This window comes from Colletes latitarsis, chromosome 10, assembly GCF_051014445.1.
Source record: "Colletes latitarsis isolate SP2378_abdomen chromosome 10, iyColLati1, whole genome shotgun sequence".
Classification (NCBI taxonomy): Eukaryota; Metazoa; Arthropoda; class Insecta; order Hymenoptera; family Colletidae; genus Colletes; species Colletes latitarsis.
This window is the reverse complement of record NC_135143.1, coordinates 4,470,993-4,483,321: the sequence shown is the minus strand read 5'-3', so window position 1 is coordinate 4,483,321 and position 12,329 is coordinate 4,470,993. Positions and strand designations below refer to the sequence as shown.

Below are 12,329 nucleotides of genomic sequence, written 5' to 3'. Positions count from 1 at the left end.
AAGAAGTCGGAGCACAAGTCCACGAATCCAATCCACCATTTCAATCACTCGCATATCACGAAGACTTGCGAGGAAAGTACTTCCAGCCGTGCAACAACATTGCATCCGAGCAACAGGACAAAAAGATCAATGAAAAACTAGAATATCTGGAAAATAATTAGTTAAATCAAAGCAAGTGTTTGGAAAAAGAGCGTGTAGCGTTTAAACACTGTATATCCTACATAAAATCTGAATTTAGAGAAGAATTCAATTTTATAAAAAAAATTTACACGCAGCTTTATAGATCTCAAGAAACGGTATAACTTCTATGTCAACTATTTTTTTATATCTTTTGTTCTTTACGACTTATAAGCACGTATGTACATAGAAAGGGCAGTTAAGATAAAAGGGTTGATATCTCCCTCAAAGTGCAAAGTGGACACGAACGAATTACACCTGCCTTCTTAGATAGGTCTAATAAATGTTTATACATAGTTTCATCAAAATCGGAGTGCATCAGTTCGTGGTGTTCCCTTATTAGTTAATGCAAGAAATAAGAACATTACAATTTAGGTATTATAATCGATTTTTGTTCGACTTTTCCGAGCAAATACCCCCACTGTGCGACGTAAGACTTCGAGATGGCCTCCTGCAATTATCGTTTCCAGGGATAGTAGATTCAATGAACCATCATCAAAAAAACTTCGTCGTGAAAAACGATTAATCGCGGCACTATGAAATTACGTCCCGTTATAAATCGACGTGGATATTATCGCGTCGGATGCGTAAAAACGTCGTTTACACGGATAGTTTGTGATCCGTAACTTTATTTCGACGGTCGATCGGCTCTCGAGGGCGCAAACGCTCGTCCCTGCCCCGCCCATCCACACTTTTTTTCTATATCCCTTCGTCGTTTTTCCGAATTAACAGGGCTTGAATATTCATTGTTGTTAATGAATTATTTCGTACCGACCAGCTCGCTCGACGATTCTCGACGGCTAAACAAAAACGGCGAATTGATACTGTTTCGATACGTCGACCGTATATCCGGCTATCGTTGTGCACAAAACGCCGTTTTAATTACTGGTGTGAGAAATTTCCGGGAAATTGTACTGAATAACGCGGAACAAGGCTGCCCGAGCGACGCCTCGCTTTAATTTCAGCGGCGAAGCCGGCTGAACTATTGCGAGATTATTGACAATTGATACAGATCCGGTGCTCCACTTTCGAGACTTCGTTGAGCGAAATACTTTCAAAAAAGAATCACGCTACGAACGAACACGAACACATGGCTTCGATAAAGCGTTGCACGATTAGTAGATCCATGATCCTTTTCTGTTCAATTGCTTTCCATACGTGGTGGTCCAATAGGCGTTTGCCATCTTGAATGTCTCCGTTGTTTTCAGAGGTACTATCATGCCATAGGCTCCATAGCGATATAAGATTGTTTTGACTCTAATTCGAAGAATACGATGTGTGGTCCGGTAGTAATGTTGTTAACTCCGTAGATGATTCGGGGAGTTAAATATGTAGTAATCAATATTTAATCAATTTGCAAAAACAATTTATTCAAACAATAACAATAACTATGTCGATCACTTGTAAGGTGATCTAGTAAATCCAAAGTTAAAAGTGATATCACTTGTAAGGTGATATCCTTTACAATGTCCAAGTTTAAAAGAGTACAGTTCACTTGTTCGCGTCCAGTGCGAAACCAAGTTCAAAGGTCCACGTTCGTTGAGAATACAGCGGATTCTGATTTTTCCCAATGTCCAGTCCTGGAGGAAGACTCGGTATCTCCCTCTTAATGCCTCCTTGGAGGCGTCGATGTTCGGATTGGGCCTTGTCCTGCCCAATCCGAATTTTGGACAGTTTTTGGATTGTGCAACGCCCACAGCCTGGTTTGTTTCATCCTGCAAATCAAGGTCTGCAGGACGTTGCACAATCCCTGGGTTATTTATTACCCTTCTTGTTTTTACAGTCCTAGTACTGGTGGTCAACACGTGAGGGTTTGCGATACATCAATTGCCGTCGAGGGTGGTCTAACCGGGGACCGTTTCCAGAGAAATCTGAAACCGGCATCCGGCCAGACCTAGTCCTTTAGAAATTGCATGCGGTCCGTGAAAAATTGTGAGTTCCTCAAAAACGGCACTGTTCAATGTCGACTGCAGCGGAAACCCTTCACGTGGCGGCAACAAATGTAAAATGTAATTTATTTAGGTCTAATAAACCATACAGCGAAATTACAAAGGTAGCGAAGAAGAGATGTTTTATTAAAACCGTTTCGATACTAATACACAAGCACGGGAATTCCTCACGACTAACTGACGAGCTCTACTTGGGGGTTCTCTTACGGTCTACCAGTACTCCAACGTAAAGCGCCATCGTGCGGCTATAAGCGTGCCACATGATGAATCTGTTGACACCCTTGAGTGCAAAAACAAACGAGTCATATGCCCCAGACAACTCCACGCTCCTTAGACTAAGAAAATTATAAAAGCGGACCGTTCCCGGCTCTCTAGGTTCATTTTCATTTTGGATTCTTAGTTGTGTACTATAACCTAACTAGTAGTCGTACGTATTTATAATTGAGCGACAAATCTCGAATAAAACTTTAAAATATATCCTGACATCTTTGAGTGTTTGAACCTTTTCCAAATAGAAATCCTAACATTGTGACGCTGCAATTACTTAGACGAGTCTGCAGCTCATGGTATAAAAATACGAAGAAATTTTATTCACACAAATTGTGTCGAGGAAGTCAATAATAATTTTTTAGTAAGTAAAGAGTTTTCAGAGAATTCAAAGTCATTTCTACTTTTATATTCCTCGTAAAATGGTGAATATTTAGATAACTTAAACGCATTTTAAGTTGGCAGACGCAGGAAGTGCACATTTTTTTATTTTTCTCGTTGGATATTAATGATCTTTCTTTCTCCATTTGTACAGAGAAACTACTCATCGATGTATAAAATACGGATAAATTGGAATTTTGATTTTTTCACAATAGAGAAAGATTTTATATTTGTAATTTTTTTCGTATTTCGTGTTGTACGAAGTACCAGATCGCATACAGAGTGTTCGGCCACCCCTGGGAAAAATTTTAATGGGAGATTCTAGAGGCCAAAATAAGACGAAAATCAAGAATACCAATTTGTTGGTGGAGGCTTCGTTAAAAAGTTATTAACAATTAAATTAAAAAATTTCAAATCGTTTTGAAAAAATTATTTTCGGTTGCGTGGATCAATTACAATCATTTTTGATGAATACACATAACCCCGAAATCCTACCCTCCTTCGAGAAAAAAATTCGGGTAGGTGGTGAAACTCGGCAAAAAAAAAATTTCTCAAATTGTTCTAAAAAAATTATTTTCGATTGCAAGGGTCGATTATAATCATTTTTGATGAATAGATAAACCCCGGAAATCCTACCTAGTTTGGAGAAAAAAATTCAAGAAGGTGTGAAATTTTTCAACAAAATTAAAAAATTTTAAATCGTTCTAAAAAAATTATTTTTGATTCGGGGTCCAATTATAATAATTTTTGGTCAATGGACATACCCTCGAAATCCTAACCATTTTTGAGAAAAAAATTCCTTACCGAAAATATAATTTCAGGCCAAAAATGCTTCCCATAAAGGGTCTAGCCGAATAAGCATGGTAAAAGTGCCCCCAAACCAAATTGAACGGGGTTAATACCACTCGATAGGTAGTTCGAAGAAACCCCTTTTCCCAAAGTTTCAACCCGGTATCTCTACTACAGGGGTGATTACGGGGTGAAAATCATTTTTTGGTTTATCCTCAATATCTCCCGCTCTACTCAATTAAAGATTATGAAAAAAATCATGGTTATTCTATCGATTGATGTACATGTTTGAGAATTTTTTCAGAATTTTTGGATGCAAATTCGTATATACGTGTGATACTGAACTCCTGTTGATTAGAACCACTACGGCGCGGCGCGGCAGGACGCGGCGCCGTGCATCGCGATGCGTTGATCATTTTGGTACAGCATCCTTGTGTATATAATATATAAAATTAATATTATAATGTATATAATATATATTGTGTGTATATTATATACATGAAGTTTTTTAAATATTCCTTAAATATTTTTGCTTTAATTAAAATAAATGATCTAAACAAGGTTTACCTGCTATTATTTTTATTGCCAGCATTAATAACTCGGTTTGTTCTTCAATCTTCATCGCTGCCAAATATGAGCATGGTCACGTAAGTAATTAAGACAATATAAAGCTTTTTCACTATTTTTTAATCATTTTTTATTTTTTTGACTACGTTCCACCCCTTCGAAAAATCTGAAAAAATTAGGGATTACTAATTCTTTTGAGAGCTTTATACTGTATAAAAACAAATGTGATCACTTGATAACTTCGACAAAAAAAAGACGGTTGAAATATTTTCGAATTTTTTAAAAATCGAATTTGCATCCAAAAATTCTGAAAAAATTCTCAAACATGTACATCAATCGATAGAATAACCATGATTTTTTTCATAATCTTTAATTGAGTAGAGCGGGAGATATTGAGGATAAACCAAAAAATGATTTTCACCCCGTAATCACCCCTGTAGTAGAGATACCGGGTTGAAACTTTGGGAAAAGGGGTTTCTTCGAACTACCTATCGAGTGGTATTAACCCCGTTCAATTTGGTTTGGGGGCACTTTTACCATGCTTATTCGGCTAGACCCTTTATGGGAAGCATTTTTGGCCTGAAATTATATTTTCGGTAAGGAATTTTTTTCTCAAAAATGGTTAGGATTTCGAGGGTATGTCCATTGACCAAAAATTATTATAATTGGATCCCGAATCAAAAATAATTTTTTTAGAACGATTTAAAATTTTTTAATTTTGTTAAAAAATTTCACACCTTCTTGAATTTTTTTCTCCAAACTAGGTAGGATTTCCGGGGTTTATCTATTCATCAAAAATGATTATAATCGACCCTTGCAATCGAAAATAATTTTTTTAGAACAATTTGAGAAATTTTTTTTTTGCCGAGTTTCACCACCTACCCGAATTTTTTTCTCGAAGGAGGGTAGAATTTCGGGGTTATGTGTATTCATCAAAAATGATTGTAATTGATCCACGCAACCGAAAATAATTTTTTCAAAACGATTTGAAATTTTTTAATTTAATTGTTAATAACTTTTTAACGAAGCCTCCACCAACAAATTGGTATTCTTGATTTTCGTCTTATTTTGGTCTCTAGAATCTCCCATTAAAATTTTTCCCAGGGGTGGCCGAACACCCTGTATGCGATCTGGTACTTCGTACAACACGAAATACGAAAAAAATTACAAATATAAAATCTTTCTCTATTGTGAAAAAATCAAAATTCCAGAAATGATGAGAAGTGTGAAATGAAAAAGGTACTATTACGACGTAAGAAGAATATTATTAATAATTAATAATTTCGGACTAAACAAATCAATTTTGTTCGAGGATTATTTTTTAGAATTTCAAACAAGACCAATGCAATATAAATAATAAACGGTAGACTAATATTGTAACTATGAATGCAATTTTAAATATCGGGAATTTAAAGCGATTGTATTTCGGGATATATACGGTTCATTGAATTCAGATTTAATATACATATGTATTAATGCAGAAATCAATTCCACTGCGAGTTTAAAACAGATCTGCGCTGTCGTCATCATTGATCTACTTTAATGAAATCTACATAAAGATTTCCTTCGTTAAACCGTTGATTTGAAACTAATTGTAAGGTACCTAATCGATGATCCGAAATCGTACGATGATGGTTCGTGGGAACACATGTGCTGCTTTGCGATGTTGGACTACAAATAGACGTTATTGTTTACCAGCATGGCGACCGTGACACACTGCTTTGACGCGATATTTAAGCATACACTGCGTCGCCTGCATACTCGGAATTCCAAGAACGGACATTCTGCTTTGTGACCCAGCATGTCTGACTACGCGCGTTCGTTACTACTTGCATGACGACTACGTAATTACACGGTGACATTTTAACTAATTTTAAGCGCTGCTAAAGCCTGACATATTGCTATGAAACGTTCGTCGCCTCCATTTCGTTTTATTAGATCCTCTTTGGCAGCTAATTTTGGTTAAAAATTGAGTCGTTCCATACATTTAGAAGAGATTTTTAAAGAAACTATTTGATTATTATTGCAGCAATATTCTTTTTTTATAGAAAAATCATACATTTGTGTGGTAATTTAAGTTCTCTTATCCACAAGAAGATCTACTAGAAAAAAGTCCCACTAAACATGTAGGACAGAATGGCTCGGGGAACTTTTGCTTCAAACGTGATATTCCATTAATTTTGACATAATATATTTTTGTTTCAATTATAGCCTAACAAAAACTATAAAACGTGCATCGTTTATTATAATCTGTAACTGCTGTAGATCAAAATTCTTCGACAACAGTGGTTTAAAATGAAAACAAAGCACTCAGAGACACTTTTATTAAAAAGCGGCCCCGGTCAAATTATTTAATTTTGAAATATGTTGAAATTTATATACTTTTAACTATTTCTGTCATCATGGCGTAATAGCCAAAGTCGATATATTTACAGTGATGTATGATAACAGTGTCCTTCATATAACCTCGATTACTCTTCATAAACGAGGTCATTAAAAGATCATGTTCTTACACATTGTATAGCTTGTCCTCAAATATTACTACACGGTAACGGAAGTATGGCACTCGACTGAAAAGAATGTGTGACCTCACTATCTCTAAAAATATAAGACATACGAAATTTAAAAATGACATTCGTCCAATGAGCTCCCTTGAATAAAACGTACATTTTCTATGAAATGTTTCTTTATCGAAATAATAAAAGACGAAATATTCCAAATAGAACTTTTTTTTTAATGGACAATATATTTGCAAACATTCGTTTACTTAAGAATTACAAATATATGTGCTTATTATACATATCAGATTATTTGGAAAAAATATAGCAGACAGATTCTGACTTCAAAAATTCAAGTTATGAATTTTATGTGATCGCAACGATAGAGATATTAGTCAAAAATCATACAAAATACAGTATATTCCGAAATAAAGCAATTCACTCAGTTATTAACTTTAAAACATGTTTTGTAAACATCATCGTATAGATAGCTATGTACGTATATAGGCTGTTCGGCCACCCCTGAGAGAAATTTTAATGGGAGATTCTAAAGGCCAAAATAAGACGAAAATCAAGAATATTAATTATTTGACTAAAGCTTCGTCAAAAAGTTATTAAAAAATTAAATTACAAAATTTTAAATCATTCTGAAAAAATTATTTTTGTTACGGGATTTAATTACAATCATTTTTGGTGAATACACACCCTCAAAATCTTATTCAATTTCGAGAAAAAAATTTGTTACCGAAAATATAATGTCTGATCATGAATGAATGATTCCCCTGAAATTTCATGTGTTTCAAATCGTTCTAAAAAAATTATTCTTAGTTGCAGGGGTCGACTACAGTCACTTTTGGTCAATAAATATACCTTTGAAATCCTACGCACTTTCGAGAAAAAAATTCCTAAACGAAAATATAATGTATGGCCAGAAATGTAACCCGGAAATTTCATGCGAATCTTTAAAACATCATAACTTCTGAACGGATTGGACGATTTTAATGTCTCAAAATGCAATCAACGCGTATTTTGGTGAAGAATATGTAGAAATTCTAACAATATTAAAAAAGTTGTTCCTTGACCCCGTAATGTGAGAAAACCCCCATAAAACTGGTCCAATTTTCAAACTGCGATTACTCCTACAATAGTGAACGTATCTCAATGAAATTTAGTATGGAAGTAGAGCTCGTGGATACCTACAAGAAAGTATTAGACAACTTTTTTATATGACGTCAAACAAATGAGGTACACATGAAAAACGAATTTTTAAGAAAAATCTACATAGGGTAGGTGTTTAAATTTTTCGGCAAAAAAAAAAATTTCGAATCGTTCTAAAAAAATTATTTTTAGTTACAGGGGTCAATTATAATCATTTTTGGTCAATAGACATACTTCCGAAATCCTACCCACTTTTGAGAAAAAAATTCAGTACGGGCCAAACTTTAAACGTCAATAACTTCTTTAACGAAGCCTCCATCAACAAATTAGTATTCTTGATTTTCGTCCTATTTTGGCCTCTAGAATCTCCCATTACAATTTTTTCCAAAGGTGGTCGAACACCCTGTATAATATTTTAATACTTAATACTTAATTAAATAAGTATTTAATAATTAATTAATTAATCTTAATTTTAATACAATTGTATCTGATTGCCAATTTCGAAAACGAAAAATTGATTTCGTTATGAAAAACATTTTGGAAGATTTGTTTCATAAGGAACATCGTTTCACTCGTACAAAACATAATTCATCTTTTCAGGCCATCTAGAACGTTTTACTCCTTTTTCCATAAAATCGTATTAGCTTATTTGCATAGTAACGATAGAAGAACCAAGAAAGTTAGAAATTGCGGTTGAGCCAAAGTTTTCCCAACTTACGTACTTGTTTTAATTATTTTCCACATCGTTTTCCAACAAATTTGCAATAAGGTGTATCCGACCAAGAAGTAACCTAGTAAAGTTTTTTATTATCAGATATTACACTTGCCACGTATCGTTGAAAATTATGATTCACTTATGTTTTCTTACGAGTAAAGGTTAATCGACATTGTTATTAATAATGAATTCTGCTTTGCTCTCGCAAAATTATCTCGCGATTTATAATACATATTTAAGTGTAAAAGAAGAACTTGTGGTTGAACGATGAACCGTATAAATTCTATTAGATTTTGAAAGCACAGAGTAGTAGAAACGGAGATATCGCGAACAATCAAAACTCAGAGAGAAACCAACTCTATTCAGTTCATGAAAAGCCACGCTCAGTTTCAATAATATTCAATGAGCCGCCTATCGACTTAATTCCGTTTAAATCATATTATTCCATTATCAGTGCTTATCAAATCATGCCGTATTCGCGGGATTACGCAATTGCCATTATAATTTCCACCACCCTTTATAATCAGTGGTACAAGGCAGCAATTACAGTTCTAGCGATTTAGTAAGAACGTTGATTAAAATTATTTATAATTCAAACAGGATTATTTTTAGTGGAGAAGTATCGATCATCAATTCTAATGGAACTGTTGCTGCAAATAGTTCGTCCAAAAATATTTGACGTGTATTTCTTTATCGGCAGACGTCCAATATTGATGATATGAAAATAACCCTCAACATTAGGACGAAAAAGATATTTTCTCTAATATCTGGAAAAATACCAGTTGTAGGAAAATCTACTAAATACGATAATACAAATTTCTCGAACGATGAATGTAACTGCTCTTAACCAGTTCTCAAACAAAATTAATTTCTTTAACTAGCTGTATTTGAAATTAATGAAATTTTATATTTATGTATAAGGTGCAAGAGAGGGTGAAATTACAAAGTATTCGTTACATGAAAAATCAACAAGAAAAGATAAAATCGTTTTATTCTTGTATTTATACCTTACTCTGCATTGAAATATCCAGGCCAACAAATAAATAACGAGAGATTGGAAGCAGTTAGCCGATGGCAAAAATAACTACGTTGATGTCAAGTAGAACATTGTATAATAATACACATTGTGTAATATTTAATATAGGAATTTATCTGGTATCGTCTGACGTTTCAAGTATAGAGTAACCGCTGAATATTCCATAAAAACAACCGAGACACGAAGGCTGCAAAAGGTACATTTTCATATACTTAATTTTAATGGGAGATTCCAGAGACCAAAATCAAGAATATCAATTTCTTGACTGAGGCTTCGTTAAAAAGTTATTATAAAATAAATTAAAAAATTTCAAAAAATTCTGAAAAAATTATTTTTGGCTGCGGGGTTCAATTATAATCATTTTTGGTGAATACACATACCCCTGAATTCCTATCCACTTTCGAAAAAAAAATTCGAGTAGGTACTGAAGTTTTTAGACGAATATAAAAAATTTCAAATCGTTCTGGAAAAATTAATTTCGATTGCGGGGACCAATTACAATCATTTTTAGTCAATCAACATACACCGAAAATCCTACCCATTTTCGAGAAAAAAATTCCTTACCAAAAATATAATCTGAGGCCTGAAATAGTTCTCCGAAATTTCATATGAATATTTGAAAAATCATAACTACTGAACGGATTGGACAATTTTAATGTTTCAAAATGCAAACAACGCGTATTTTGATGCAGAATATGTAGAAATTCTAACAATATTGAAAATGTTGTTCCTTTACCCCGTAAACTGGGAAAACCCCCATAAAAACGGTCCAATTTTCAAATGGCCATAACTCCTAGAATAGTGAACATATTTCAATGAAACTGTTTTTTGAAGCAGAGCTCATAGGTACCCGCAAAAGAGTATTAGACAACTTTTCTGTAGGGCGTCAAAGAACATTATTAAAAATCAAAAACGAAGTTTTAAGAAAAATCGGCAGGGGGTAGCTGCTGAAATTTTTCGGCGAAAAAAAAATTTCAAATCGTTCTGAAAAAATTATTTTTAGCTAGAGGGATCAATTACAATCATTTTTGGTGAATGGATATACCCCCGAAATCCTACGTACTTTCGAGAAAAAAATTCGAGAAGTGGCTAAATTTTTCAACAAAATTAAAACATTTCAAATCGGTCTAAAAAAATTATTTTTAGTTGCAGAGATCAATTACAATCATTTTTGATTATTAAATATACCCTCGAAATCTTGCGCAATTTTGAGAAAAAAATTCCTTACTGAAAATATAATGTCTGATCATACCATTGATATGTTTCCCTGAAATTTCATACGTATGATTAAAACATCATAACTTCTGAACGGATTGGAGGATTTTAACGATTCAAAATTCAAACTAGAGCTCCAAAAAAATGGGCCGAGAAAATATATTGGATGTAAGGTCTACTGGTATACCTCATCTGTGATGAAATTATTATCGCTTGCACGCAGCTGTTCGCAAGATTGCCGTTCTACAGACGGAACTCTAAACGTTAATAACTTTTTAATGAAGCCTCAATCAACAAATTGGTATTCTTGACTTTCGTCTTATTTTGGCCTCTAGAATCTTCCATTAAAATTTTTCCCTGGAGTGGCTGAACACCCTGTGTATTTTTAAACCGGATAACTAAATGTACAAATGAGCAAAGTTTCAACAAAATCGGTAACCCGTAGGCCTTAGCATCTCCTTGTCAGAAAACAAACCAAAAATAACGCTGAAATAGCATTGTACGTAAGGAAATTCTAAATGAAATTTAAAAAACTGTCGTTTAACCGGTCGTAGAGGGTTCAATATTAAAAATTTCGGGCAGCCTATTGCTCGTTTCACGCTTGCTCTAGATTCATCGATCGTCGGAAGACTTATCAATTACAATTTCGTTGGAACGGGCGTCATTTAGCGGCCAACTGGCACAGCAGGCGTAAGAAGAAACGGGTTCAAAGGGCGAAAAGGAAGCCCTTTAAACCGTAGAAAAGATACTGGAAAGATACTCACCTATCCTAATGACATCAGGAAGAGCTGTGGCGCGGGCGGCGAGGAGCGCCAGCAGGAGCCACCTCGCAGCCATTTCCGGTTCCGGTCCGCCCCACCGTCTCTCCCCCCTTCGCCACCGCCGCCACTGCCGCCCCCCGTGGGAGCTTGTGCCACCCTTCTGCCGTAGGGACTCACACCGCTGGAAAACAAGATGAAACGGTGAGTTCATTAAAATGCACCGCGTAAACCGTCGCGTCTCGCCTGAATATAACCGCCGTCGAAAGCAAGGGGCTCGCGTTTCTGACGTTGACACCGTAACTACGGGCTTGTGACGGATTAGAAGTCGACGGGGTTCGGTGCGTCATCGGACGGAAAGGAGGGCAAAAGATAATGAGGTAACGGTGAGACTATCCCGTGGTACGGGAGGAGATTTTTCAGGGACTGTTCTATCCCGTTCAGAGTTCGTTTTAAATCCGTTCAAGTCACTCACTGATTGAGTGTTAACGTCAAAAGCTGCTGCTGTTGTGTCGAGATTGCTTTGTCGACGTGCATGCTATTATTGGCTGGTAGTTTTACCGCCAACGAACTGTGCAAAAAAAAATATGAACGACGATTTCGCTATTCTGCCGATGGAACGCGATGTTTGAACCGAGTATTTGGGAAAGTCGGTTTTTCTTTAATATATTCGTAATTTGAACTTTGAAGAATATTTATGAAACTTTTAGTTCTTTAAATTTGAAAAGTTGAGGAGGATATTGCAATTTCAACGTGAGCTTCGTTCTTTTCCATTTCTCGCTGATTCAGACCACTATAATCAAAATTTGTTTACCAACT

At 35.1% G+C, this 12,329-nt stretch overlaps 1 protein-coding gene across 6 annotated transcripts in view; it reads right to left on the bottom strand.

The window, feature by feature from the left end:
• Kair1d (Kainate-type ionotropic glutamate receptor subunit 1D) overlaps window positions 1-12,329 on the bottom strand; it is an 881,193-nt gene that overhangs the window by 548,985 nt on the left and 319,879 nt on the right. For 5 of the 6 annotated variants that reach the window (XM_076774728.1, XM_076774725.1, XM_076774726.1 and 2 more), the window contains one exon: window positions 11,517-11,694. In XM_076774728.1, the coding sequence (XP_076630843.1) occupies window positions 11,517-11,589 (73 nt within the window). In that variant the 5' untranslated portion in view covers window positions 11,590-11,694. Of the gene's footprint in view, window positions 1-11,516; window positions 11,695-11,985; window positions 12,082-12,329 lie in introns of all 6 variants that reach the window. The other variant, XM_076774730.1, reaches the window with a different exon arrangement.